We start from the raw sequence: 24,358 nt of genomic DNA on the forward strand, positions 1-24,358 counted from the left end.
ATATTTGGTTTGATTCCTGTGACTTCCATGGTAATTCTGGATTTTCGCACACAGAAACTTATTATTGAGAATTCAAGTATACTAAAAGAAATGGTGAGAGTATTTGTTACCTTTGTCAAATTGTATTATGTATATATTCTGTCCCGACTTTTCCTTCTAACCCATAAAACACAAAAAAGTAATCTCTTTAAAAATTCACATATTAACTACTCCTGTCTAAATATTTTTATTGCTCCTAATTATTTTCAGTTTTCATATTTTCTTTTTTTCTGAGTCAGGAATGAATGCAATGTTTCTGGTCTGAGTCTTTGAAGAATATTATATAAACAAAAACTTGTGTTCAAATTTTTGCTTTAAGGTCATACAATTTAAGAGAATGTAATTATTTTCCTCCCCCAAGTAGTTTCTTTACTAGAAATAACCATGTGCCTGATTATCAAGAGTGGGAAATAAAATCTTCCTGCACCTTTGATCTAGCTTTGTGACTACTATTTCTGTCATGGATGTATGGCTTTCTGTTCAAGAGGCTTGACATCATGTGCTCCAAATCCTTCAGTGTTTCCGCTGCAAGTGCTTGTCACTTCTTGGAATAGAATTCTGTCTGGAACATAACATTTTCAGACTTTCTTCATGACTACTTTAAATCTAATATTACTTCGATCTAAATTTCCAGTATTGGTTCTTTTAATGGGTCAATTAAATACCCATGAAAATGAATAAAGAAGCTACTGTGCCCTTTTATTTTAGACCTGGCCCACTTATAATTAAGTAGAATAACATTCCAAGTTCATTTTGATTAAAAACTATAAAAACACAGAAGCTATATTTTCTCAGTGTCATCACCTCTGTCAAGAAGAGAATCAAGGTCATAACAGGTTTTTCCTATATTAAGAGATTAATATAGCTTAATCACACCCAATTTACTTTCTAGGTTAACTAAGTAATATTAAAAGGTGATAATTTTCTTTTGGGGCGCCTGGGTGGCTCAGTCGTTGGGTGTCTGCCTTTGGCTCAGGGCGTGATCCCGGTGTTCTGGGATCGAGCCCCACATCAGGCTCCTCCGCTATGAGCCTGCTTCTTCCTCTCCCACTCCCCCTGCTTGTGTTCCCTCTCTCACTGGCTGTCCCTCTCTCAAATAAATAAATAAAAGGTGATAATTTTCTTTGAAACTTAAAAGTACAACCTGCATATACAGGATTTTGAGAATAATTTAATGTTAACTTCTACATTAATACAACTATATTCCAATATAATTATTTTAAACGTAAAGAAACGGATCCTTACAAGACCAAAACAACCCATAGGCCATGAAGTTGGTTTTTACTTTTTCCATTTTTTGTTTAAACAAATGTGCACCACGATGGTTCAACAAGGAAGGCAAATGCCGTGAATATGAAAGCTGCAGTTTCCAATATACCACATCTAGAACCCAGAGGAGGTGAATTAGACAGAAGTCGTAGTCATTCTAATTAAACAATCAGATAACATCATGACAAGTTGGTTTGCAGTGTCAAAACTGTCTAAGTTTCCTTTCTCTTAATGATCAGAGGTCCCACGTTGTCTCCAGTCTCTTCATTGTGTTTTGTGTGAGATCCATCACAGAATGGGAACTAGGAAAAGAGAGAATGTCAATGTCTAATTGCAAAATCAGTATTAGCTTGGCAGAGTGCGGGTGATGCTTAATTTACATATATAACACACATAACTCTTAATAAAAAGATTTTCTCAGACCACCTTATATAAGTGTTCTTAAAGAACATATTTGAAGTATAAACACCAAGCAGAAGGAAGAAATCAACTTGTGGATAATACACAGATGATTAACTGCATTTCCATTTGGGATACTTGATTGTGGACGCTGAATATCTTTTCCATGTTTATATGCTCGTTAGTTACATTTCCCTTCTAGTGAACTATGTCCATTTAGAGCCTAAGTTCATTTGTTCAAAATCAATTTGCATATTATCCCTTTGTTGATTATCTTTGTAGCAATTTTTCCTAAACCTTTTTATTTGGCTAATTTTTTCATATTAGTTTCATACAAACATGCCAGTATTTCCCCTTTTTAACATTCTTCATGGAGACGTCTTTCTCCTAGAGATGTGGTAAATTTTTATTACTTTCCATGACTTCACATTTTAAATATAACCGACATTTTGGGGTTCAGCGGTAGAAAAAGTGACAGAAGTAAATTTCTAACACTGCTTGTAGGAGTGTGCTCCAAAGAAGTCCTAAAAAAATATTCTGATTTGGTTTCGTTTTGTTTTAAAAACATATCCTGTAATTCTCTTGATTTGTAGCATACATTATTTAAAAGAAGTCCTGCTATTAAAAAATACTATTTTAACTCAAAATTTCCCAGGCTGACTGACGCATGGACACTTATAACTTTGATATCTAATCATAGTGTTCTACAGAGCACTTTACAAAATGCTGTTTTAAGATCCTGTTGCTTCAATACTATTAGAGGCTGCACATTTCCAAATTGTTATACCTTTATTTCTAATTTTACAAAGTAAGTTCTACCTATAAAAACACCTATTTATAGGTTCTACATAATTATATTCATCAACCTACTCTGCTGGGATAAGAACCCTGTTTAAAATATGCTTCAATACTTGGTAGAGCTAGGTTTCCTTCACATTATTCTTGTTAGACTTTTCCTATTTATTCTCTACCTACCTTTATTAAACTTTACCTATTTATTCTTCCAGATAAACTTGAGAATTTTTTTTTTCGCCAAATATTATTTAATTTCTCTTGGAATTCTCATCTTCAGGTCTCATGCATACTCTGATAACATTATTTCTGCCTTATATGTTTTATAGTTATCACAGTTAGGTATATTTTCATACCTAACTACTTATGCTATATATTATCAATTACTAGTATGTTATTTTTTTTCTTTCCTTCTCTATTTATACCTTTTATTTCTATTTCACGTCAAACGATGATAGCTAGCATCTTCGTTTTATTCTTGATGTCTGAAATGTACCTAACACTCTAGAATCTAGAGCCACTGTTTGGTATAAGGTACACTATTGCATTGAAGAGGCCTATTTAGAAGAGTAAAGTGAGAGGAATTTTAGCCTTAAGATTAAAATTGCCTCATTACTCACAGTGAAGGCAGTATAATTTTAGACACTTGAAAATAGACAGTAAGGGTATATAATCTTAAACTTTGATATTAGAAGTGTCTATTCTAAGATTAAAATAATATTTGGTTGATGTTAAAGAAATTCAATTTTAGTTATACTATTTGTATATAATTCTAAGACACAGTAAATTAGATAAAAATTTCAGAGAGTCAAGGTACCAGCATATCTAATATTTCCAAGTAAAAGTTCTATCTTGGGGTAGATGGCAACATCAATGCAATATATATAAAGCTTTCTCTCTTTCTTTCTTTCTGGTCAATAAGATATGGTACACAGTATATATTCATGTTAAAAACAAGTCCTTACAACATGAACATCAACCTAAGCTTTCAGTTTTGTTCTTGGCATGGGTGAAGAAAGAGGCCATAACAATCCACAAAAATCAAACTAAAATGTACCCCACAGCAAAGAACAGCATTTCAAGGTGACATATGTTTAATAAACACAGATTTTACAGTGAGAATACAAATTTACACTGTAAAGACTCCATTTTTTATAAATGGCACACACAAAACATATTACTGTACAGTTTTACATACACAGGTTATAAAATGTATTTCTAAAATATGAAGCATTTATAAATTAAAAAGCCTCAAATAACTTACTATAATAGAATGTTTAACTTTTATTTCTTTTTAAATCTCATTTTGAAAATACTAGAAAAATAATACATTAAAAAAAATTGTTCCCTCTATATATAGAAATCAAGAACAGGAGAGAAATCTATAGAGAAATATACAATGAACATCTCATAAATGATTAAGAAAGTCATACATCTAAAATGAGAATATACTTTTATATGATAATCTAGGTCTGCCTAAAAACAGAAATTTGCCTGTTTCCTATTTTAAAAGAAAAAATATTTCTTTAAAAAGCAGCAAATAGTAGATCCCGGCTATTTGTTTAATAAACTTTCATGCTTTCATAATATATAAAGGTTTTATGACTTTAAAATATAAACTAAGCATTAAAAATCATTTTGCTCAGAGACACAGATATTTTTTAATGCTACTTTATTAATCACAGGAATTACTGACTTAAGACAGAATCCTCTCCCAAACTTCATGTGAAGATTAGGTATTCTCGTATTTATTCATTAGAGTTCTCACTTTAAGTTAATGAAAAAACAAAACTTTTTTTTTTTCAACCAGGACCAAGATGAGCTATTTCAAGATTGGATTAGCAATTTCTTAAGAATATACTGTCCATATTAATGGGATATATTTTTTGAAATTAATTCATGATTCTCAATATAAATGAATAAATGTTAATTACCTGGCATTAAAATTCAAACGGTATATTACATAACAATATTTACATTTTTTAGGCAGTGTCTTGTTCCATTTTTTAACTTTTCTATGCAAGAGAAAGAAAATATGTGTATACTTTCAAACATAATCTAGGAAGTATAGTAGTTTTTGTATTAATAATGCAATTATATGTCGAAACCCTCTTTAAGATTATGAAATTTGTTAAATTGTCAAGTAAAGAGCTGAAATTACGAAAAACCCACAAAGGGTATATTTAATTTAATTCACGTAGTTATCAATACGTAAAAGTAAAACCTAAAGGATCAAATAACGGATGGAAAAAAGTTTAGCTCATAAGTGATTCTAAAATCTGTTCTAACGTGCCAGTGTTTGTTATTAACAAATTCTGGAGGAAAGCTTGCAAATTGAATTGGCTGAATTTCTTATATGTCCAGAAAATAACATACGTTTGTTAACCCAATTAGTAAAACACAAATCCCACATATTTTTAAAATTAGAGAGAGACTTAATAAACAAATAGGATAAAAAAAAAAAACCCTAGAGATTCTTGCTTTTCATTTGGAAAGCTAGCAACTTCATTCGTCTTCAAAAAATACACAGGATTTGTTTCTTTTTAATGGCTCAAGTTATGATGTTTCTGTTTTCTCGGTATTTCAAGATAAATATAAATAAATGCTCCTCCTTACCTCTTGTATCTGCAACAATAAAAAAAAAACCACTATCTTCCTTCTCCAAACTTTGTATTTTTAAGGAGTTTGGATTCTATTTCCCAAGGAAGTTGCCTGGGACCATTTTGACTCACTATCATAAACTGCTCTGAGAAATAGTTTTGCTTTGGCTGGGAAAGAAAAGCAGTAAGATCTGACATTACCTGAGAGGATATGACATTTTATTCCATTTTTAGGTGCTTACTTTAGTAAAATGTAAGATAGAAGTAACAGAACTGTCTTTATGTGGATTAAACAAGCTATGTAACCAACATTCAGAATTTTGTTTCTATAAAGAAATGGACTCCATGCGCCCACATCCAAACCATTAATACGATGGAGACTTCTGTAACACACCCTAAAACAAAAACAAGCACACCACTAACAAAAAACCCAATTCAAATCCTGAAGTTGTAAATGAAATGAAGTGATTCTACATAGAATGTTCAGTTGCATTTCAACTTCAGTTGAGCTCCTGACAGTAACTGGCATGCCTTTCCTCTTTTCTTATTTCTTAGTGTGTGTGCATTCTTCTACTGCCCTTGTTCAAACTCTCCCCTGCCTCCTAGATGGCCAAAATACAGCTCAGGGGAGTGGGGGTAGGGTGGCAATCTAGCAAGACTATGTTGCATACTCTTCCCTCTGACATCTAACTTCTCTCACTTTCTTATTTCAAAAACAAGGCTCTCCCTTCCTGAGTTTCACATTTGTGCTCCCATTCTCATTTCCTTCCACCTCTTTCAAGTCGGCACTGTCTCAAATAGTATCTTTCCCTGCAGTCACTTCTCTATTGCCTCCTTGCTTTCTCCTGTCACGTATGGATAGCCTTTTTGTGAAATACTATGAAACAGGCCTGTTTCTGAAACAGCAGAGGGCATACCAATCCTGGGGGCAGCGGGAGAGGACGAATGAGGTGTATTTAAAAATGTAATTTCTGCACACTGCTAAGAGATGATTCATTAAGTCTGGGAAAACCACTCAAAAATGTTAGACCCACACAATGGACTACTAGTGATTGTACCTTAAGAATGATCTAGAACAGAATTAAAGTTTCTATCACATGTAACTTTTTTTGAGATAGTAGAAAGGTGTTCTCATTTTGTTGTATTATAAACACAACTGGTTTATATGAGGAAAACAATTACTGATTATGAACTCAATAGATACTCAAAGGTATTAATATCAAGTCTTTTGTACACTGGCAGGTAAATGTGTGAGTTGGCCCCTCTGTAATAACCTTAGGTACCTCAGGAATATGGAGGTTTCCAAAGATATCTGAAGAATAAGAACATCCATTAACAAGAATAATATTCAAAGTGAACTCTTAATTGATTCATGTGGGAATAAAAAGTTCCCAAGATTCAGTGAAAATTCAGAACTGACAAATCCTAGATGCAAAGAGGATCGCTAACAGCATAAAAGATAAGCTTAAAAAAAAGAGAAATGGGAAATAAAACGACTGGTCTGGCATTCTTTTCCTTGAAGTCTACCTATGGGAAATGACCATCTCTAGTTTAATCATCTGGAAACTCTAAACTGTGTGATGAAAAAATAATCCTGGAATGTTTTGTTGAATTATAAAGTCTAATAAACATTTAAACCGTAGCTTGTGTCCATTTGTGATTCTTCCTGAAATACTTAAGATCTTAGTCCTTATGAGTTCCTATTTGCTTTAATGACCCTTTCTTTACCCTCTGGGAAAACCCAACCAAAGCAAACACCCTTTACTTGACCCCAAATCTATGCTTTAGAGTTCACTCAAGCAGTCATCTTTCTTTTCCCTTCCATTCATTGTCATTTACTGCAATTCTGACATATACTCAGACTTCTAGCATTTCTTTATTAGTAATTCACACTTTAACCCACTTTGACACAGCTTCTATTCTAATTATTCTGTTGAAATGACACCAAAAGGTCAATTGCCTAATTGCTTAATGCAACTCATACTATAATATTCACCTAGTTGTCTTTGCCCAAGCCGATGTTCATAGCCAAGTCTTTGAAACTTTCTCCTTTCCACTGTGAAGCCATGATATTCTTAGTTTTCTTCTAACTTTGGCTCATTTCATCTCCTTTTTTGGCTCTTATTCCTCTTTCCAAAGTGCAAAAAATTCCCTAAGTTTTCATACTTAGCCCCTGATTTTTATCTGCATCAAGGATCTGTTGCATTCTTATGTTTGACTCATCAGTTTTGCTGATTTCTATCTCCAGCCCTGATGTCTCAGCCTTAGACCCACATTTCAGATTATCTGCTGAACATTTCCATTCAAATGTCACCTCAAAATTCACTTTGGAATTGAATGCCTTATTACCGTTCTAGAAAATCAGCTTTTCTTCTTGGAAGTCCTATTTCTGTTAGCAGCACCATCTCCTCTAATACTACAGGTTTAGATACTTTAATTAGAGTTTCCGTTTTTTTCCACCAATCTCCCTTATAAATCAGTCAGCACATTTGGCTTATCCTTCCCTCAAAATGTTTCCTGTACCTGTCCATTTTTCTCTATTCCTAGAGCTGTCACTCTGGTATAAGTATCACAACTTTGTCTGGAAATTCCTGACAAGAAGCTCCCCATGTCTGGAGGCAAAAACTCCTCACACAGGTACTCAAGACTGTCCTCAATTTGGACTTATTCCTGGGGGGATGGGAGACCTATGACCAGACTAGACTCTTCATTGATCCCACCACCTTTGCTCACAGGAGCCCTTTCCTCCAGATTTTGAGAAAGAGTCCCCCAAAACTTCCAGTTTATTCAAGTACCACCAAACTTTCCAGGGGCAGTTTAACTCCCATATATATCACTATGCCTTCCCAGAAAATCCTAGTGCACAGTACAAGCTCTTTCTTTTATTTAAAGCACCTGTACTGAGTCTACTGTACACATACATCTATGATACCTGCTGTTTTACTACTTAACTTTTCTCATGCATACGTAGCAGACATTAAATGATCACTGATTAAAGAACCACTATACTGACTTAGAAATTCCTGAATTTCTAAAGATATTGTTTTGTATATTTTGGTGAGCAATGGCAAAATAAAACCTATCATGGGCATAATTCTTAAAAAAACAAACCAGGTCTGCTCTACAGAATACTACTGGGGATTAATTTTCTAGCAACCCCACTAGTGCTTACAAATAATCCCACATACCAAATGAACAGTGTTCTTAATTTAAGATACAACTTGTAATGGGACTATTAATTTCTGGTTCACATTCCATATGTTCATCAAGCAGTTTCAGATACAATGACATTATCTAAGCAATGTAGCATTGGATTATACAACATCATTGTATTGGGGAAGAGAGTTAGAACACACTTTCCAGTACCTAGTATGTGATTTCTTTCTTATTCATGATATATGATTTGTGATAATGGCTTTCCACTGTGGGAAGAGGTGGTCCCTAACATGTGCTTTCAGAAACAGATAAGTCATTTTTAATGTCTATTTTCTTATGTGTTATAATGTCATCTTTAGTGAAATCCATCTTTTTAAACACTCACAATGGCAGTACATTCACCATATTTCTCACAATACATCACATTCAATGTATGAAGCTTTTCCTAAGATGACCTTAGGAAAGGATTTACCATCTTTAGCTCACTAGCTATCATCACTGTCTAAAAGCTGCCTAAAAGTCACAGGTATCACAGATGAGAGTTCCAAATGGAACTTGATGAAATGTAATTATCACAAAAGAAGATTAAAAAAATCCTGTAGGATATTTAACTATAGGAGCTATAGCTTAAAGATTAGATACAGGGTCAATATATTTACCAGATAAGAAATCTTCAAGGGTAGTTTTCCAAGTTTCTCCTGAATTTTCTAAAACTTGTTCTAGAATCCAGGAACTTGAAAGCTCAAGAAAAGAATCTACCCCTTCTGCTTCTCTTTGTGTTTTAGGCTGCATACTCTCTTTCCTGGGATAGTGGAGGCAAAGATCCACTTGGGGAGGAAATCCTAAGAATAAATAAAGGGATTTTTTTTCTCTTCTTGGCCAAGAATACAGTTACATTCACCTGAACTCAATAAGGGAATAATGGAATTTTACTGCATAGTAGTTATACATTTTAGGAAATGTAATCCTGAAGAGTACATGGAAAACAGAGAAGAACAGGATGCATTAAAAAAGAAAAAAGAAAAGGGGAGCCTGGCTGGCTCAGTCAGTGGAGCATGTGGCTCTCGATCTCAGGGTTGTGAGTTCAAGCCCCACACTGGGCACAGAGATAAGAAGGAGAAGGAGAAGGAGAAGGAGAAGGAGAAGGAGAAGGAGAAGGAGAAGAAGAGATCCTAATAATATCTGGTGATGCATGTTTGATAGTTTAAAAAGAAATGTTACATTAAAGACAGCACTAACATAAAAGACTTGTTTTCCTCACCTTTTTGGACCTCCAACAACGGCAGTACACAGCTTTATCTCCCAAATCCTCCATGTCATAAGCATGTACTATCTTGGGGTTGTCTTTCTGGATGTGAAGGTTTACCATAGATTTGTTGCGATGATCTTTAACATAAAATCTTTTGTAAGCTAGATAACCAATTGCAGCTGTCCCAGCAGCAATAGTAACTGCTGCGATCCATTCAACTACAGAAGGGAAGGAAAACAGGAATAATCATCACAACCAAAATATACACTAATAATGCATATTTTTACTAACATGAATGTTCAAGAAATCCAGTTTTTGAATTAAGCATTCCAAGAGTCAAAAGTTTTTTTTTTTTTTTTTTTTTTTTTTTTTTTAAAGATTTTATTTATTTATTTAACAGAGAGAGAGACAGCCAGCGAGAGAGGGAACACAGCAGGGAGAGTGGGAGAGGAAGAAGCAGGCTCACAGTGGAGGAGCCTGATGTGGGGCTCGATCCCATAACGCCGGGATCACGCCCTGAGCCGAAGGCAGACGCTTAACCGCTGTGCCACCCAGGCGCCCCCAAAAGTTTTTACTGTTAACAAAATAATCACAACACAATGATGTAACAATTCTTGTTAAGACTTTCCCATCCTTTACTGAGGCAATTACGTTATTTTCTATTGAATGATGATAGCTAAATTGAGATAGAGGAAAACTTAAAAATTATTTTATAGATGGAGAAGAAAAAACAATGTTTAATAATTTTTAAAGTGTTCATAAATAGATTTAAAATAACACGTAAGCCTGCAGCTACCTATAGCTTAAAAAAGAAAAACAAACCCTGATACATAAAAAAATTCAGATTGTAAAGACTACCCCCACCCAAAAAATCAGGAGGCGATTATGTTAACAAACTGACTCATCAGAGTTCATTTAAATAGTAGGTCCTTTAGTGATTTTAAAGTGCATAACCACAAACAGAATTGGTATCCAAAGGAAAAAACAAAGAAATGACAAATAAAACAAAGCCACCCTTAATACTAAACATTCAAAGAAATATATCCAGCAGGATTCTGGGCTTCAAAGTCATTCAAAAGTTTTTGTTTTTGTTTTTTAAATTTCAAAGTGCTTTCTCATTAGAATAAAAATCAGAATGTATTAAATCAGAATGTATTAATTTCTTATTTCCTAGAAAACATGAACATAATTACAGTTATGTTCTCACTTAATAAATTCTAAATTTCCATTATCCACCAGTGGATGATGATTTGAATTCCCTCCAAACTTCATTTTAAATTTAATGACATTTTTCTACTCATTATTTGCTTGACTAACAGACCATCTATTTATTCTTTTCATGTAGTTTTTCAAGGAGCCCTTGGAAACCCAAGCACTTAACTACCCCAGTTCCACAGAATGTTGGAGAGAAGAAAGTTCTGCATAGTCTGGTTAGCCTCAGCCTCAGAGGAGAGTTGTCTATTCCCAGCATGGAGTGAACTGCAGGAAGAAGTTGAACAGGGGTCAGGATAAACACACTGGACTGCTTCCCAGCACTTCCTGAGTCAGATCTTCACAGTGTTTGAAATAAGTTCCCAGACTATCAAATAAAGCCCTAGAGAGATAAGTACAAAAAACACATTCCAAGGACAAATAAAAACATATAATGAATAATTAACTGTATAGCTTATTTGCACTATTGAATCAAATTTCTTATTGCACTAATGTGATTAATCACCCTTCCTCATAGTGCCCTACATTAAACTGGAGCTCATTCTTACAAAACTGTAATGGGAAGGAACAGCCATTCTCACACTTAGTTCCTTTTATCTTGGGTCTTCTTTTTTAACTCATTCCTTGGATTCTATTTTCAACCACAGTATTTTTCTCTACAAAATATTTTCCTTCCCACAATGTTTCCATTCCTCCTTGCTAAAATCCTCTAAAATAAACATTAACATTATGTCCTTCCCAGGTGCTACATGACTGAGACAAGTTAATAAGTGATTTGACAGCTTCAAACCTTTGGACTCATTGAAGAATGTTTTTAACTACACATTTTGCATAGATTTGTCTTGAATTTTAGTGCAGCTTCATGATATTACCCTGTAGCAATTCCAAGCAGGGCTGAAGCTGCTCTGATTTCTAGCTTGGTTCATGATATTCCTTTTTGATGTATTATTTACCATGGAACTCCCTTGAGAAAGGACTCTCTCTGTCAGGAGCTATAGCAATCTGCTCCTGAGCTAATCGAAAACCACTCTGAATAGCTAATGTACCTATCACAAAATGGGCTAAAATATTGCTTTGCATAGTATATGTTCAATTATGTTTGCTAAACATTATTTTTGGTATAAACTTCAAAGGAGGAAATATCCCAAAAGAATAAATTAACACAATAAAAACTGTTAATCTTAGTTATACCCTACTTTTTAGGTGAATTATGAAGTAATCTCTAGCAGATTTGCTTTAATAGCCTACATATATCAAAAAGGCCTGAAACCCAAAGAACAACTAAAATTGGTTAAGATTAATTTGTCTCACGACATAAAAAGGGAATCCTATAGGAATTTCTACCTGAAACTCATGATAGGCCAAAAGAATCTTTCTTAGCCATCAAAACAGTCTTCTACTCTCTTTTCTCGTATTAGCCACTGAATCCACATGACTTTTTTTTTTTTTAAACCTTTACCTCCCTGGAATTTTTGACAGTGGGATAAGTGACAGAATAACTGACACACAAAAGAGCACTAGCAAATGAAAGAAATGGGAACTGACTCTAGATATTACTGAAAAGTAGCTGCTCCATGGGGAATCAAAACACGCACTGTTACCCTACCCCCTAACAGGGGTCACTTAATGACCCTATATAAGTATCATAGTACCATGTGTGTGCTAGGAAAATGGCTTTGCATTTGCTCCAATGGGTTTTTTTGAATCACAGAGTTAGACAAATTAAGAATTTCCATTATCCCCCCTTCCCAAAACCTAATTCTCTAATGTCATTAGAGGCAAATGTAAAAGTTCCCAGAATAAGAAATATGTTGCTGTTTTATCACTTCATTATTGCAGCCTGAATCAGTTTTTTTCTGGCAAAAAGCTGTGGATGCCACGGCAACTCTAAGGAAAAGAAGGAAAAGGAAACTGTGTAGAGACAGGCAAAAACGATGATGGATTAAAAAGCCAACAATTAGAATAGAGAAAGAATTGAAAACCCAAGACAATAAACAAATAAAATAATAAAACCTAAGTAACATTTAGTTCTTGATAGTGGATATATTCTATTAAGAATAAACACAATCTCAGAGGCAAAAAGAAACTTTACCAAAACCCCATTTTTAAAGACATTTCACCTGGCACTTTCCAGACCCTCTTTCCTACTTGGGGTACAGAAAAATCCTGAGCACTACTTCTGCCTCTTCTGGTTTTATCCTCACTTCCCTTCTCTATAGACATCCCCAACATACAGTATTCCTACAGATAGATCAAAGCCCACCCTGCCCAATCTTGCTTCACTGTGCTATCCATACAAACACAATAAGCCAATACAAAGAACAAAATACAGAAAATACATTTCTAAACAATCCTTCCCATTCTTACTCTTCCCTTGGTCTACTATTGTATAAGATTGGTTTGTATAACATAATACTGGTTTTCTCTCAGAATTATTCAGAGATTGAAAACAATCTCTTGTTTATAATCCATTCCTCAGCTTTTCTGTACTGTGGAAATTATTTTGTTTTACCTTAGACAGAAATCTCACCCTGTTTCTGTTCCTTTAGTCCCTTTTCTGTCCAAAACGGTCCTCTCCTGCCCAGGGTCAACTGCCACAGAATCAGAATGTTCTTTTCTTCTCAGGAGAGGGGGAGGGGAGGTATGTTTAAATCTTTCCCTCCCTTAGGTCTCTACCCCAGATTGGCAGGCTGTGCCTGGTAATGTTTTTTTATTAAGGCCTGGCATACAGGTGGTGTTCAATGTTAGCTGAGTAAAAAGAACTAACAGATTACTAATTTGAATTTGCAACTCCATCTTTCCATTTTACCATCACATTGCTTTTATACTAAATGATGTATCTTTGGCCTCATCTTAACCTACTGTATCAAGTGTGGGACTTAAAACATTTCTTCAGATTAAAAATAAAACTTCAGAAACGCCTGGGTCATTCAGTCAGTTAAGTATCTGCCTTTGGCTCAGGTCATGATCCCAGGGTCCTGGGATTGAGTCCCGCATTGGGTTCCTTGCTCAGCGAGGAGCCTGCTTCTCCCTCTGCCTGCTGCTCCTCCTGCTTGTGAGCTTGTGCTTTCTCTCTGACAAATAAATAAATAAAATCTTTAAAAATAAATAAATAAAACTTTATTATGGGACACTTCAGATATATACAGGGATTACTATAATGAACTCCCATTTACCCTCACTCAGCTCCCACAAGGATCAACTCACTACCAATCCTGTTTCATCTATAGTCCCTAATGCCCACCAATATTTATTTATTGTTTATAATGTAAAGGAGCAGATTCAATGAGTTTTGGAGGTATCAAGGAGCAAGACATATAGTAAACTTTCTAAAAGTCATACACTGGGTATGAGGAGGAGTCACTAGAGATGGGGGACTCCATAGTAGTGAACAACGCTTAATGTTAGAAACTATAAACTAGTATCTGGTATCAAATAAAAAATTCGGCATAAGTATGCTGATTATACCTCAATAAGGGAAAAACAAAGGTTGGTATAACCATCCAAAGGGTATCAAGAACCATCTCACTGAAAACGATCTCTGGATTTCAATTCCAATCACTTATCCTCTTTGCCTCCCCCAGATTCATGTCCTGGACTGATCCCTATTAATTTTATTTATAACCCACAACCCATTATTTTTCTTCTGAATATAAACAAGAATTCTGCATGCATAGACACACCCTTTCATTTTTTATTTAACATATACTTACAAAGTGCATACTATTTTAAGCCCTTTATAATTATTAATCTACTCAGTTGAGAAGAGACATCTTCTCAATTCACCTTCCCCAAATTCAAAAATCAAAAATTTAGATTTTTCTGGGTGGTTTAAAAATTGAGAACAATTTGAGGGCTAAACATTACAAGGTGGATTCCCAATACATTATCTGTCCCTTCCTTGCCACACTACTATGTTTGAAGAACGTAAGAAGGTGTTGAATGAAGAGATTTACAAAGGTTTTGGACGTCTTCCCATAGTCCTCCTAACAACCTTTACACTTTTAGGTGAAATAAAAAGTAGTTACTTCTCATAACAAAGTTGGGTACTTCAAGTTTAAGCTGAAAACCCTCTTCACCAAGCAATTCCCTATCCCTTAGAAAACAGCAAGCTAATGGGAAAGTCACCTTTGGATTCCCCTATGGTTAGATTTTAAAAACAAAACAAAACAAAACAAAACAAAACACAACTTGTTTTGATTATAAGAAAGATTAGTCAGCAGGTAGTGTTAAGAAGTCCCAGGGTTCACCTACTTCACATTTCAATGGGCACTAAACCCTAGGTTTAAAACACACAAATGACTCCGCATTTTAAAAACACGTGTTGGAATCTTTCAGCCCATATCACAAAAGTGCAAGCTGTCTTCCTATAAAATTATCAGTGGCTCAAGTTGTATATTACACATCTTCCTGAGAAAATACAGGTTTGGGTTTTTTAAAAAGCAAAAACAAAAACTGCTCTCTATTTTAAGTGCACCAAGGTACCTCCATTTAAAGGAATCTCCAGATGAGCATCCTTTGAAATAAGTTTTATAAATAATCACCTCCTATATACTTCATTAGTAACTTAAAAATATCATGGGTTATCACCCTAACCCTGCCAGGTAACTTTTGGCAACAGATGTGGAATTCTCCAATTTAAAGAATGGATTACAAAATTAGGTCTCAGGTTAAGAGGGAGCCTTTACAGAACCTGGCACTCTAGTTGCTCAATATTTACTAAATGAATCAACAGGGCTCTTTTAAATTAACTTCTGGACAATCTCTCACTTTTACTTAAATACTGCTACAGGTAACCAAACAATGAAGTGTGGCGTTTTATAACCGGGTATAGAGATCACATGTATCACGTAGCTGGTGCACAGTATTAAGTTATACCACCACCAAAAATTGTTATAATGTGAAGCTCTACATTAATCGAATTCTAGAAAAATCTCTTAATTTTAATTGGACCTGTTTCCAAACGCCAGACTAGCGCAAAGGAAGCAAGATTGAGAAAGCTGAGAGCTCAAAGAGCTCCGTTTTCAATCCTCTCTCCTGGACTACTGCCATGAGTGCCAGATGCCAGAGGGATTAAAACAAAACAAAACAAAAACCTGGGAAAACTGAAGACCTCGGACTGGGTTTCTTTCCTTTAAAAAAAACGTGCAAAACTGAGATGTGATTAGTCACGCATTGCTTCAGGGTTGCAGGAAATTGATGGTCTGACCCCACGGTGATTTAAACTTGGGAAGGGGGAGTAGTTTTTTTTGTTTGTTTGTTTGTTTTTTTAACCTTTTCTCTTTTCCAAGCTCTGTGACTTAAGAACACGGGAGAACAAGAAAAAAAGCTAGCGGCGGGACCATTAGGTTTTAGGGCATGACTACTTAAGAAAAACGTGGTCTAGACTTGGGTAGATGCCTCCATGGCCCCCATGCCACTTATGCCTGGAAAGATCACCAATCCATACCGACATCGCCCCCTTTGCGGGTTTGGCCCAGGGAGCCTGCAGGCCCGCCCTGCGCTTGCCCTTTTACATCTCAAGGTTACAGGACTGGCGGGCTCGCACGGCAGCGGTAACTAACAGCCCAGAGTTGCTGAGGAAGCTGCAACCGGTGCGCAGGCCTCCAGCCTCACCCGCTCCCAGGTCCCACTTCACCTCGTACGCTGGAAGTCAGACTCATGGCGCTGTTGCTTGCAAGGCGCGTGCACAGGACACTAAGCACAAAGAGCCTCTTGCGGAGGGCCGGAGTCAAGGTGCGAGAAACGTCCTACGCGTACCGACTCCAGGCCGCTACGGCGCAGGCGCTGCGGCTGGCCGTAAGCACGTGTGTATTGCCACCCTAGTAGATGCTGAGCATGCGCGGAGCTGCGTCCCAGTCTAAAGAAGTCTTGAGTCGGGATTTTGACAGCCGGAAAAGTGGGGAGGAGGAAGAGACCTAGAGAGGTAGCAACTGAGTGTGCGCAATCGTAAGGGGCGGAGTCCTGGAGCCTGGGGCAGGGCTTTGAGAAAAAGAGATTCTAGGCCAGATTTAAGTCTTTTCCAGGTGTGCGGGTTTCTCAGGGCAAAGGACAGGTGCTGGAATAACACTTGACATAATCAGGTATCTAAGATTTTATCTACAGTTTTCTTGCTCAGTTCGGCACCCGCAAGGCCACGTCCAGTTTTCGTATAAAATGCCAGTGGCAGACACACAGGTATTAATTGTGGAGTCCTATTTCAGAACCTCACCTCTCTTGGTATACGTCACTTTCTTCTGCTTTTGAGCCAGTTATCTACTGAGGACCCTGGAAGCTGCGCTGAGGGCTGGGTAGGAGAAACAAAGCGGCTCATTTCTTCAAAAATTGTACTCATAAAAGATACTAAGATTATTCTCTATCTTCTACAGTCTGAAATTAGTGTAGGTTACACAATATTTTATAAAAGCGGTTTAGGGGCCCGAATTTGGGGAGGGGGATAGAATTACAGGGTGTTTTAAAGGTGTATTTTCTAAGAAGCTGCTTGTTTTTACTCTTGTTTCTATGTGGGGTGGGAGTTGGAAGGAGTTGATTGCAGGGTAGCCCCCAAGCCAGGCTTGGCACTATGGCCTCCCAACTCTCAACACGTGAGTGCTCCTCACAACTGGAAGCCCCTGGAATCTTTGAGCCGGACCCCAGGAAGCGCTGAAATGCCCACCGAATGAATGAAGCTAGAACAGTCCTGCTAGCATTGTTAAGCCAGCTCAGGGGTGGGGGTGAGAAAGACGGCTAGTGCGCTTGCCCCATCCCGTAGCCTTCAGCTCGCGCAGGCTGCGCCAAGCTCCCGCCCCGCTGCAGGGGGTCCCGTCGGGCAGCCTCTGGGCATGCTCAGTAGTGGCGGCGGCCGCGGGTCGCGCAGTCGGAAGCTAGCGGCTGCGGCGGCGGTGCAGGCGGCGCTGACGCGCGCGGCAGCTGAGGGGACTGGAGGACGGCGGGAGGGGGCGGGGGCGCAGGAGGTGGGGCCGCCGTCGCCGTCAGGGCCCCAGGGAGCGCGGGGCGCCGCCGCCGCCGCTCCTCCGCTCGGTTCCGTCTCCAGGGCTGCGCCGGCAACCGTAGCCGCAGCGGCAGAGGGGCGGGAGTCGGGAGCCCCGCTCCGCCGAGAGTTGGGCAGGGGAGCGCCCGCGCCTCCGCGGCGTCATGGGCCCCCTTCCCGGGCCTCAACGGGCACCAGCCGCGGGAACCCCCGGGCCTCCTCGAGGCCGAGCCTGAGCGACCCTCGGGTTCTCCGGTTCCCCCTCCCTCCGTCTTATTTTTTGCCTACTCCCGCTGCGGCTACGGCTTCAGCTTCAGCTCTCCGTTATGGCAACGGAACCGCCATCCCCCCTCCGACTCGAGGCGCCCGGCCCCCCAGAAATGCGGAGCCCACCGGTGAGCGAAGCCCCCCCCGAGGGCACCCCGAAGCCGGCAGGCGGCAGGCTCTGCTTCCTCAACGGCTGCGTGCCCCTCTCGCATCAGGTGGCCGGGCACATGTACGGGAAGGACAAAGTAGGTAAGTGGGGGTGGCGTGGGGCTCGCCGCTCCCCTTCCGCCTCTGTGAGCCCCCGGCCGGCGGAGGCAGCTTGGCGCTCACGGGCTGGGCTGGATTCTCCTCCGGTGTGCGCACAGCACCCCAGGCCTCTTCCGCTGTCCCCCAGAGCCTCGCGATCCATGTAGCAGAGGCTCGAAAGGGGGGAGATTACTAGGGTGGGGGGCGTCAGGCCAGCAGCAGGAGGTGGCGAGGAGAGGAGTGCCTGGTCTCCCCAGGAGGGTGGTTGTTGATTGGAGACGGCGTTTTTAGTGAAAAATAGGAACTTACTGGACGGGGAAGTAAATTCTCCCCTGAGCACAAGGTCTATTTATTATAGGCGGGTAGCTATTGCACAAGAAAAGGAATGAAATGCAGATGATGCTAATCTAGTGCTTCTCTTCTGCGTGCGGCTTCATAGCTGGAGGGGAAGAAAAAACATAGGGCTTATTTCATTGATTGATTGATTGATTGATTGGCAACGCTTGTCTTGGCTTATAGGGATCTTTCTCCCTATTCCCTTGAGAGGTTTTTCTGGTATCTCCTGGATTTCTCAGGAGGCGTGGTTCCGGTAGTGCAGAAACTCCAACTGATGGTAGGAAATATACCCTGCTGTTACACTAGAAGGGTACACAGTTAAGACGTTCAGTTCTTCTTGATTATCTTTTTAAGACTGTGTTGTGGCCTGTGTAACACATTTTGTGAGCCTACCACATTCAAAGCACAATACACAGTCTATCGCAGTTGATTCTCTTGGTGATGTGAAAGTTAGAGTTTAGTAACCGTAATTCACCTAGTTTACTCACACTGGTTCTCCGGGCCATGATTACTTGGGGCATCTGATGTATGCGTATGTGAGTAGTACAGATCTCAGACTTGGAAACCACTAGATACAGTTTGGTTTATGCTAGTAAAATGATTCAGGCTTAGGGTAGTAAGATAATACTGACATTTTTAGAAGAGCAATAGAGGCCAAGCCTGGTTAAGTGACAAGCCTGAAGTCACACCGCTACTATGTGTTAGAATAGAGAAGCCAAGGGTCCTGCCTCAGAGCACTGTATTTTTCCACCGCGTATTGTTCTTGGGGATAGCTCATCGAACAAGGATTTTTTCAAAATGGATAAGTGCTTGTATGTATGTTATTTCTCAAAGAGCAACATTTCTTACTGCTTTTATCTTTACCTTTTCTTCTTTTGGTGAAAGTTAGGTGTTAATGATGATGTCATGTAGACTATGTGCCTTTGTCCCCACTGAATTGTGAGTTCCTTTAAGTTAGAGACCAAATCTGTTTATCCTTATAGCCTTGTACAGGGATTGGGGCTTAGTTAAATTGGGAAATGTTGAAAGAGTGAAAATTGACAGTTCTTTTAGTACACACAGGCAAGGAAACATATATTTCTCGAGGTGCTTAGCCTAGATGTAAGGAAACAATGTTCTTAAGATGCTTAGCACAGACACGTTCTTGTGTGTGTCTCTTCTGGTAGTGAGAGTTTGAGCGTAATTATGGAATTATTGTTAGTAGATTTATATTGCATACCTATTGATTTATTTTCATGAATTGTAGTGATAATATTCCTAATAATATTTTAGAAGCCTAAAAAAATAATTGTTTCCCCAAGGTTCCCTAGAAATCGACTCATCTGCAAAGGAAAATAGATAAACAAAAAATCCCGGCATAAACACAGTCTCAGTGGTGATTGTCATTTGAGAGTGTAACCACTGCTTATCACGCATATTCACAAATGTATTCCAAATGTGACTTTATACCACATTGCAAACAGTGGCTGAAAGAGTTGTCACCCATATTACCTAATTGAAGGAGTAGTTGAGATTCTAAACAAAGTCCTTAATTTTATTTATTATTGCATTCAATTTAAAATAAGCTTTTTAAAAAATTTTGTAAGATAGTCTTGACTGGGGATTGTCTTTGTATCACTAGTGCACAATGCCTCAAACCTGTGCTAGCAAACTAATATTTTGTTGAATTTAATTCATAATTATTTATGCAACCTAGCATCTGTTGTTAATGAAAGGACACCTGAATGATGATAATCTTACCTATTCATAAAATGGATAACAAGATGGCCAGTAATTCAAAGTTCAAGAATTTATTATGTCTCTCTACTATCATAAATAACTTACAGTTGTAAAGTACATTGTGTAGATTATACTTTGGTTTGGCTGTCAACTGAAATTCTCAGAATAAATTTTCTTAAAGACATTGTGTGGAAATTTTTTGTTACTATCATTAAGTAAGGGTTTTTCAATTTCGGATTGATATCTATCTTACCTATTTCCAAAAAGGAGTGATTGGCTTTGTTAAAAATTAAAAACGTGGAACCAATTGCACAAAGGTACTTGAACATAAAAATAGATCTTCTTGTAGCCGAGTAATAAGAATATGTTACAGTTCTTAGGAAGATCGGTAGGGGAAGAAAGGGATAAAGAAAGGGGGGTAATCAGAAGGGGGAATAAAGCATGAGAGACTATGGACTCTGAGAAACAAACTGGGGGCCTCAGAGGGGAGGGGGCTGGGGGAATGGGATAGGCCGGTGATGGGTAGTAAGGAGGTACGTATTGCGTGGTGCACTGGATGTTATATGCAACTAATGAATCATCGAACTTTACATCAGAAACCAGGGATGTGTACTGTATGGTGACTAACATAATATAATTAAAAAACATTAAAAAAAAAAAGAATATGTTACAGTTCTGCTATCAGAGTTATATTTTGTGGTCCTCACTGAAATATGATTTCAATCTTATTTCTAAGAATACGAAGTGTTCTTTTTTTTATTATTATTATAAAAGCAGTACGTAATCATTTAGGAAAAAAATTCAAACAGTGTAATAGTACCCTTCCACCTGCTCTCCCTCTCCCAGAGGTAGTCACTGCTAACTATTCTCGGTGCATCCTCTCAGGTTTTTGTTTCTGCGCACATATGTAAACACACTAACAGAACTCTAATTTTTTGTACAAATATATCAGCAACTTTTTGTTTTCAGTGTATATTATGTGGTATATCCATATTTTTGTATTCATAATACACTTTATTCTTTAAAAAAAAAAACTGTTGTATTCCATAGTGTGAATGTATCATAATTTATTCCTCTAGTGGTAGATTTTTATATATTCACTATTTTTTTGCTATTATAAATAATGTATTAAACATTTTGTACATTATAGTATACCTTACACATTGTGCAACATTTTCTATAGGGAGGTTTCACAAAAGTATAATTGCTGTCAATTTAAGTTCCCAAAGTTCACCCAAGTTAGCATGAAATCCTTTTTCTGTTTCATTATTTAACGTGTACCGTTAATTTCTTTCAAAATTCCTTAAAGTTTCAAACAAATAGTTGAAATCTTGTGTTTGTTTCCTGATTTAACTAAGGATATAGAAATGAGGTAGTCTGGGTAAAAGAAGGATTTCAACTGGTGTTGTCTATTTTGGCTTATGGTCCATTTTATTAGATAGTTCTGAAACTAATTGACTTAAAATATTAGAGAAGTTGCAAGGACAATACAGAGGATTTAACATTTTGTGGAATTTCTTTATGCATGTTATTTATTTTGGGGGAACTATTTGAAGATAGGTTACATATATCTTGTCCCTTTACACATTAATACTTCAGTGTGTAATTCTGTAACCATGGCACATTTATCAAATATAGGAAATTTAACAGTGATACAATGCTTTAATCTATAATCCATATTACAGTTTTCTCAGCTGTTCCGATAATGTCTTTTATCATATTTGTTTTTCTCAGTCCAGGGTTCAGTTCAGGATCATTCATTGCATTTAGTTGTCATGTCTCTTAGAATCCTTGAATTTATAACAGCTCCTCAGCCTTTATCTTTTATGACATTGTCATTTTTTTAAGAGTACAGGCTATTTTATGAAATGTTCTTTAATTTGGATTTCTGATGGGTTGTTATGGTAAGATTCAGGTGATGCATTTCTGACTTGAATATTATACAAGTGCGTTCTCCTCAGGGTACCACATCTGGAGGCCTGGAATGTCCATCTGCCATTTATTAGTGATACTTATTTTGGTTTCTGGTCCAGTTGTGGTCTGGCTTCTCCGGTATGTAGTTAATATTTTTCACTTTGCAACTAATAAGCTGTTGGTGGAGAGACACTTTGAGATCATGGACATATCCTGCTCCTCATCACCCTTCACCCCTAGATTTGGCATCTATTGATGATTTTTGCCTGAAGCAGTGTTTACTCTGAAAGTTGAAAAATTGTGATTTTTCTCCCCAGTTCTATCACTACCTCTATTTAACAGTCAGCATTCTAAGAACTAGTCCTCCCTTTACTCCAATATGTATGTCCTTTATTAATAGTATGGACCCATGGATTCTTATTTTATGAAGTGTCATGACCCATTATAGAACATACTTATTTTCGTGTTCAAATTTTACCAGATTTGGTGAGTGGGAGCGCTTCCTTCCTTTCTGTCACAAGTTATTTTAGACTTATACTTTCCTTTTCCCAATTCTAGAACCAGCAATTTCTCCCAGGAGCCCTGGTTCATTTTCAGTGGGAAATGGTATTTTGAAACCAAGATCTGGGTGCTAGATGTGCTCATTGCCATTGGAGTGTTATTGCTTCCTGGCCTTTTCAAAGAAGATAATTGAGAAGAATGTATAAATATTTAGAAATCATAATTTCATACTGATGTTCCCGATTTCATTCCAGCACCAGAGTTCTGTCCTGTCCTCTTCCTTTCCTTTCTCCTTTCCTTTCCTGATTCTAAATTTGTATTTCTCATCTACCTCAGTGAGAACCTTGGCTCCCAACATTATTAATGTTTTTTTGTGTGTGTTGATTTTTTCGGTTTGTTTGTTTTGCTTGTTCTTGTAATTTTCAGAATTTCTGTACCCATACTATTGCAGAAAACAAACCTAGAATAAAGATTCAAAATGAGATTCCCTTATACTAAGGGTGTGTGGTTGGAAACTCTTCAAAAGCTATTGGAGTAGGGTTTTCTGGCTTTTTTTTTTTTTTTTTTTTTTTTTTTTTGGTTATTTTTACCCCCTCTTCTCTAAGGTAATATTATTTATTTGAAAAGCAGCTGGATTCATTTGTTTGTGTTTAAATTCAGTTCCCTCCCTTCATTTTTATTTAATTATATATTTTTGAATGCTTATAAAATTAACAGGCTTCCAAAAGTCAGAACTTTACAGAGAGATGTATCAAAAAAGTGTCACTCCATTTCTGTCACTCCACCCATTTCTCAACATACCTTGTAGGTAACCAGTTTCATTGTTTTCTGATTTATCCTTGCTAAGTTATTGTTGCAAAATTAAGCAGATCTATATAAACTTTCATATTTTTCTTTCTGACACAAAAAGTACTATGCTATATATACTGTTTTGCACTTCACATTTTAAACTTAATATATTATTTTAAAAATCAGTAGTATCAATTCATAGAGTGCTTCCTCATCCTTTTTAACAACTCAGTTGTACTCCATTGTGCATGTATACCCCAGTTTTTTAAGTTTCCTGGATTTGCTTTTGGACTTGTATTTATTTCCATTGATTTATTTGTTTATTATAGCAGTAATATCTCATTGTCTTAATTCAGTGAGGAATTGAGTCTTGATGTATGGTAGAGTAAGCATCCTGTTTTCTTTTTCAAGATTGTCTTGATGATTTCTGGTCCTTTGCATTTACATATAGATTTTAAATCAACCCGTAGTTAATTACCAAGAAAAGGTAAGATTTTTGTCTGCTTTGAGTCTATAGGGTGCTTTGGTGAAAATTGATTTCTTTATAATACTTGTATCTTCTAATATATGAACATAGTAGATCTTTCCATTTATTTTGGCCTTCTTAAATTTCTCTTAGTCATAGTTCTCAGTGTAGAGGTCTTACACAACATTCACTAGATTTTCCCCAAGTATTTGATGCTACCATAAATTGTACTGCCTTTTTAAAGAATTTTTATTTTATTTTGGAAAAATTTCAAACTTAAAAGTTGTAAGAATAGTATAATCAATTAATGTATACCATTCATCTAGTTTTACCTTTTATTAAAATTTGCCACATTTTCTTTATTACTCTCTCTACTTGGTAATGATTTTGCAGAACCCTTTAAGATTAAATTGCAGGCATCATGACCCCTTTTC

General features: G+C 37.2%; 2 protein-coding genes across 3 annotated transcripts in view; one reads left to right on the top strand and one right to left on the bottom strand.

Moving 5' to 3' along the window:
- Positions 1-257: 257 nt before the first annotated feature.
- CISD1 (CDGSH iron sulfur domain 1) lies at positions 258-16,645 on the bottom strand. Its single transcript, XM_026504232.4, has 3 exons — positions 16,355-16,645; positions 9,517-9,722; positions 258-1,610 (listed from the first exon to the last, which is right to left on the bottom strand). Exons 1-3 carry the CDS (start codon positions 16,377-16,379, stop codon positions 1,521-1,523), a joined length of 321 nt encoding a protein of 106 aa, XP_026360017.1. The 5' UTR covers positions 16,380-16,645; the 3' UTR covers positions 258-1,520.
- A 1,021-nt stretch (positions 16,646-17,666) lies between these two features.
- The window catches only part of IPMK (inositol polyphosphate multikinase), a 43,485-nt gene continuing 36,793 nt past the window's right edge, over positions 17,667-24,358 (top strand). The window contains exon 1 of one of the 2 annotated variants that reach the window (XM_026504228.4): positions 17,667-18,202. In XM_026504228.4, the coding sequence (XP_026360013.1) occupies positions 18,013-18,202 (190 nt within the window). In that variant the 5' untranslated portion in view covers positions 17,667-18,012. The remainder of the gene's footprint in view (positions 18,203-24,358) is intronic. The other variant, XM_026504229.4, reaches the window with a different exon arrangement.

This window comes from Ursus arctos, unplaced genomic scaffold (assembly GCF_023065955.2).
Source record: "Ursus arctos isolate Adak ecotype North America unplaced genomic scaffold, UrsArc2.0 scaffold_7, whole genome shotgun sequence".
NCBI classification, from domain to species: Eukaryota; Metazoa; Chordata; class Mammalia; order Carnivora; family Ursidae; genus Ursus; species Ursus arctos.

What these genes read in the sequence shown, in the direction of transcription:
- CISD1 (XM_026504232.4), bottom strand. Translation starts at nt 16,379, where the DNA reads ATGAGTCTGACTTCCAGCGTACGAG. An exon ending in TCTGACTTCCAGCGTACGAG is followed by an intron (nt 9,723 to 16,354) that starts GTGAAGTGGGAC and finishes TCCCTTCTGTAG; the next exon opens with TTGAATGGATCGCAGCAGTT. An exon ending in GTTGTTGGAGGTCCAAAAAG is followed by an intron (nt 1,611 to 9,516) that starts GTGAGGAAAACA and finishes CTCTTTTCCTAG; the next exon opens with TTCCCATTCTGTGATGGATC.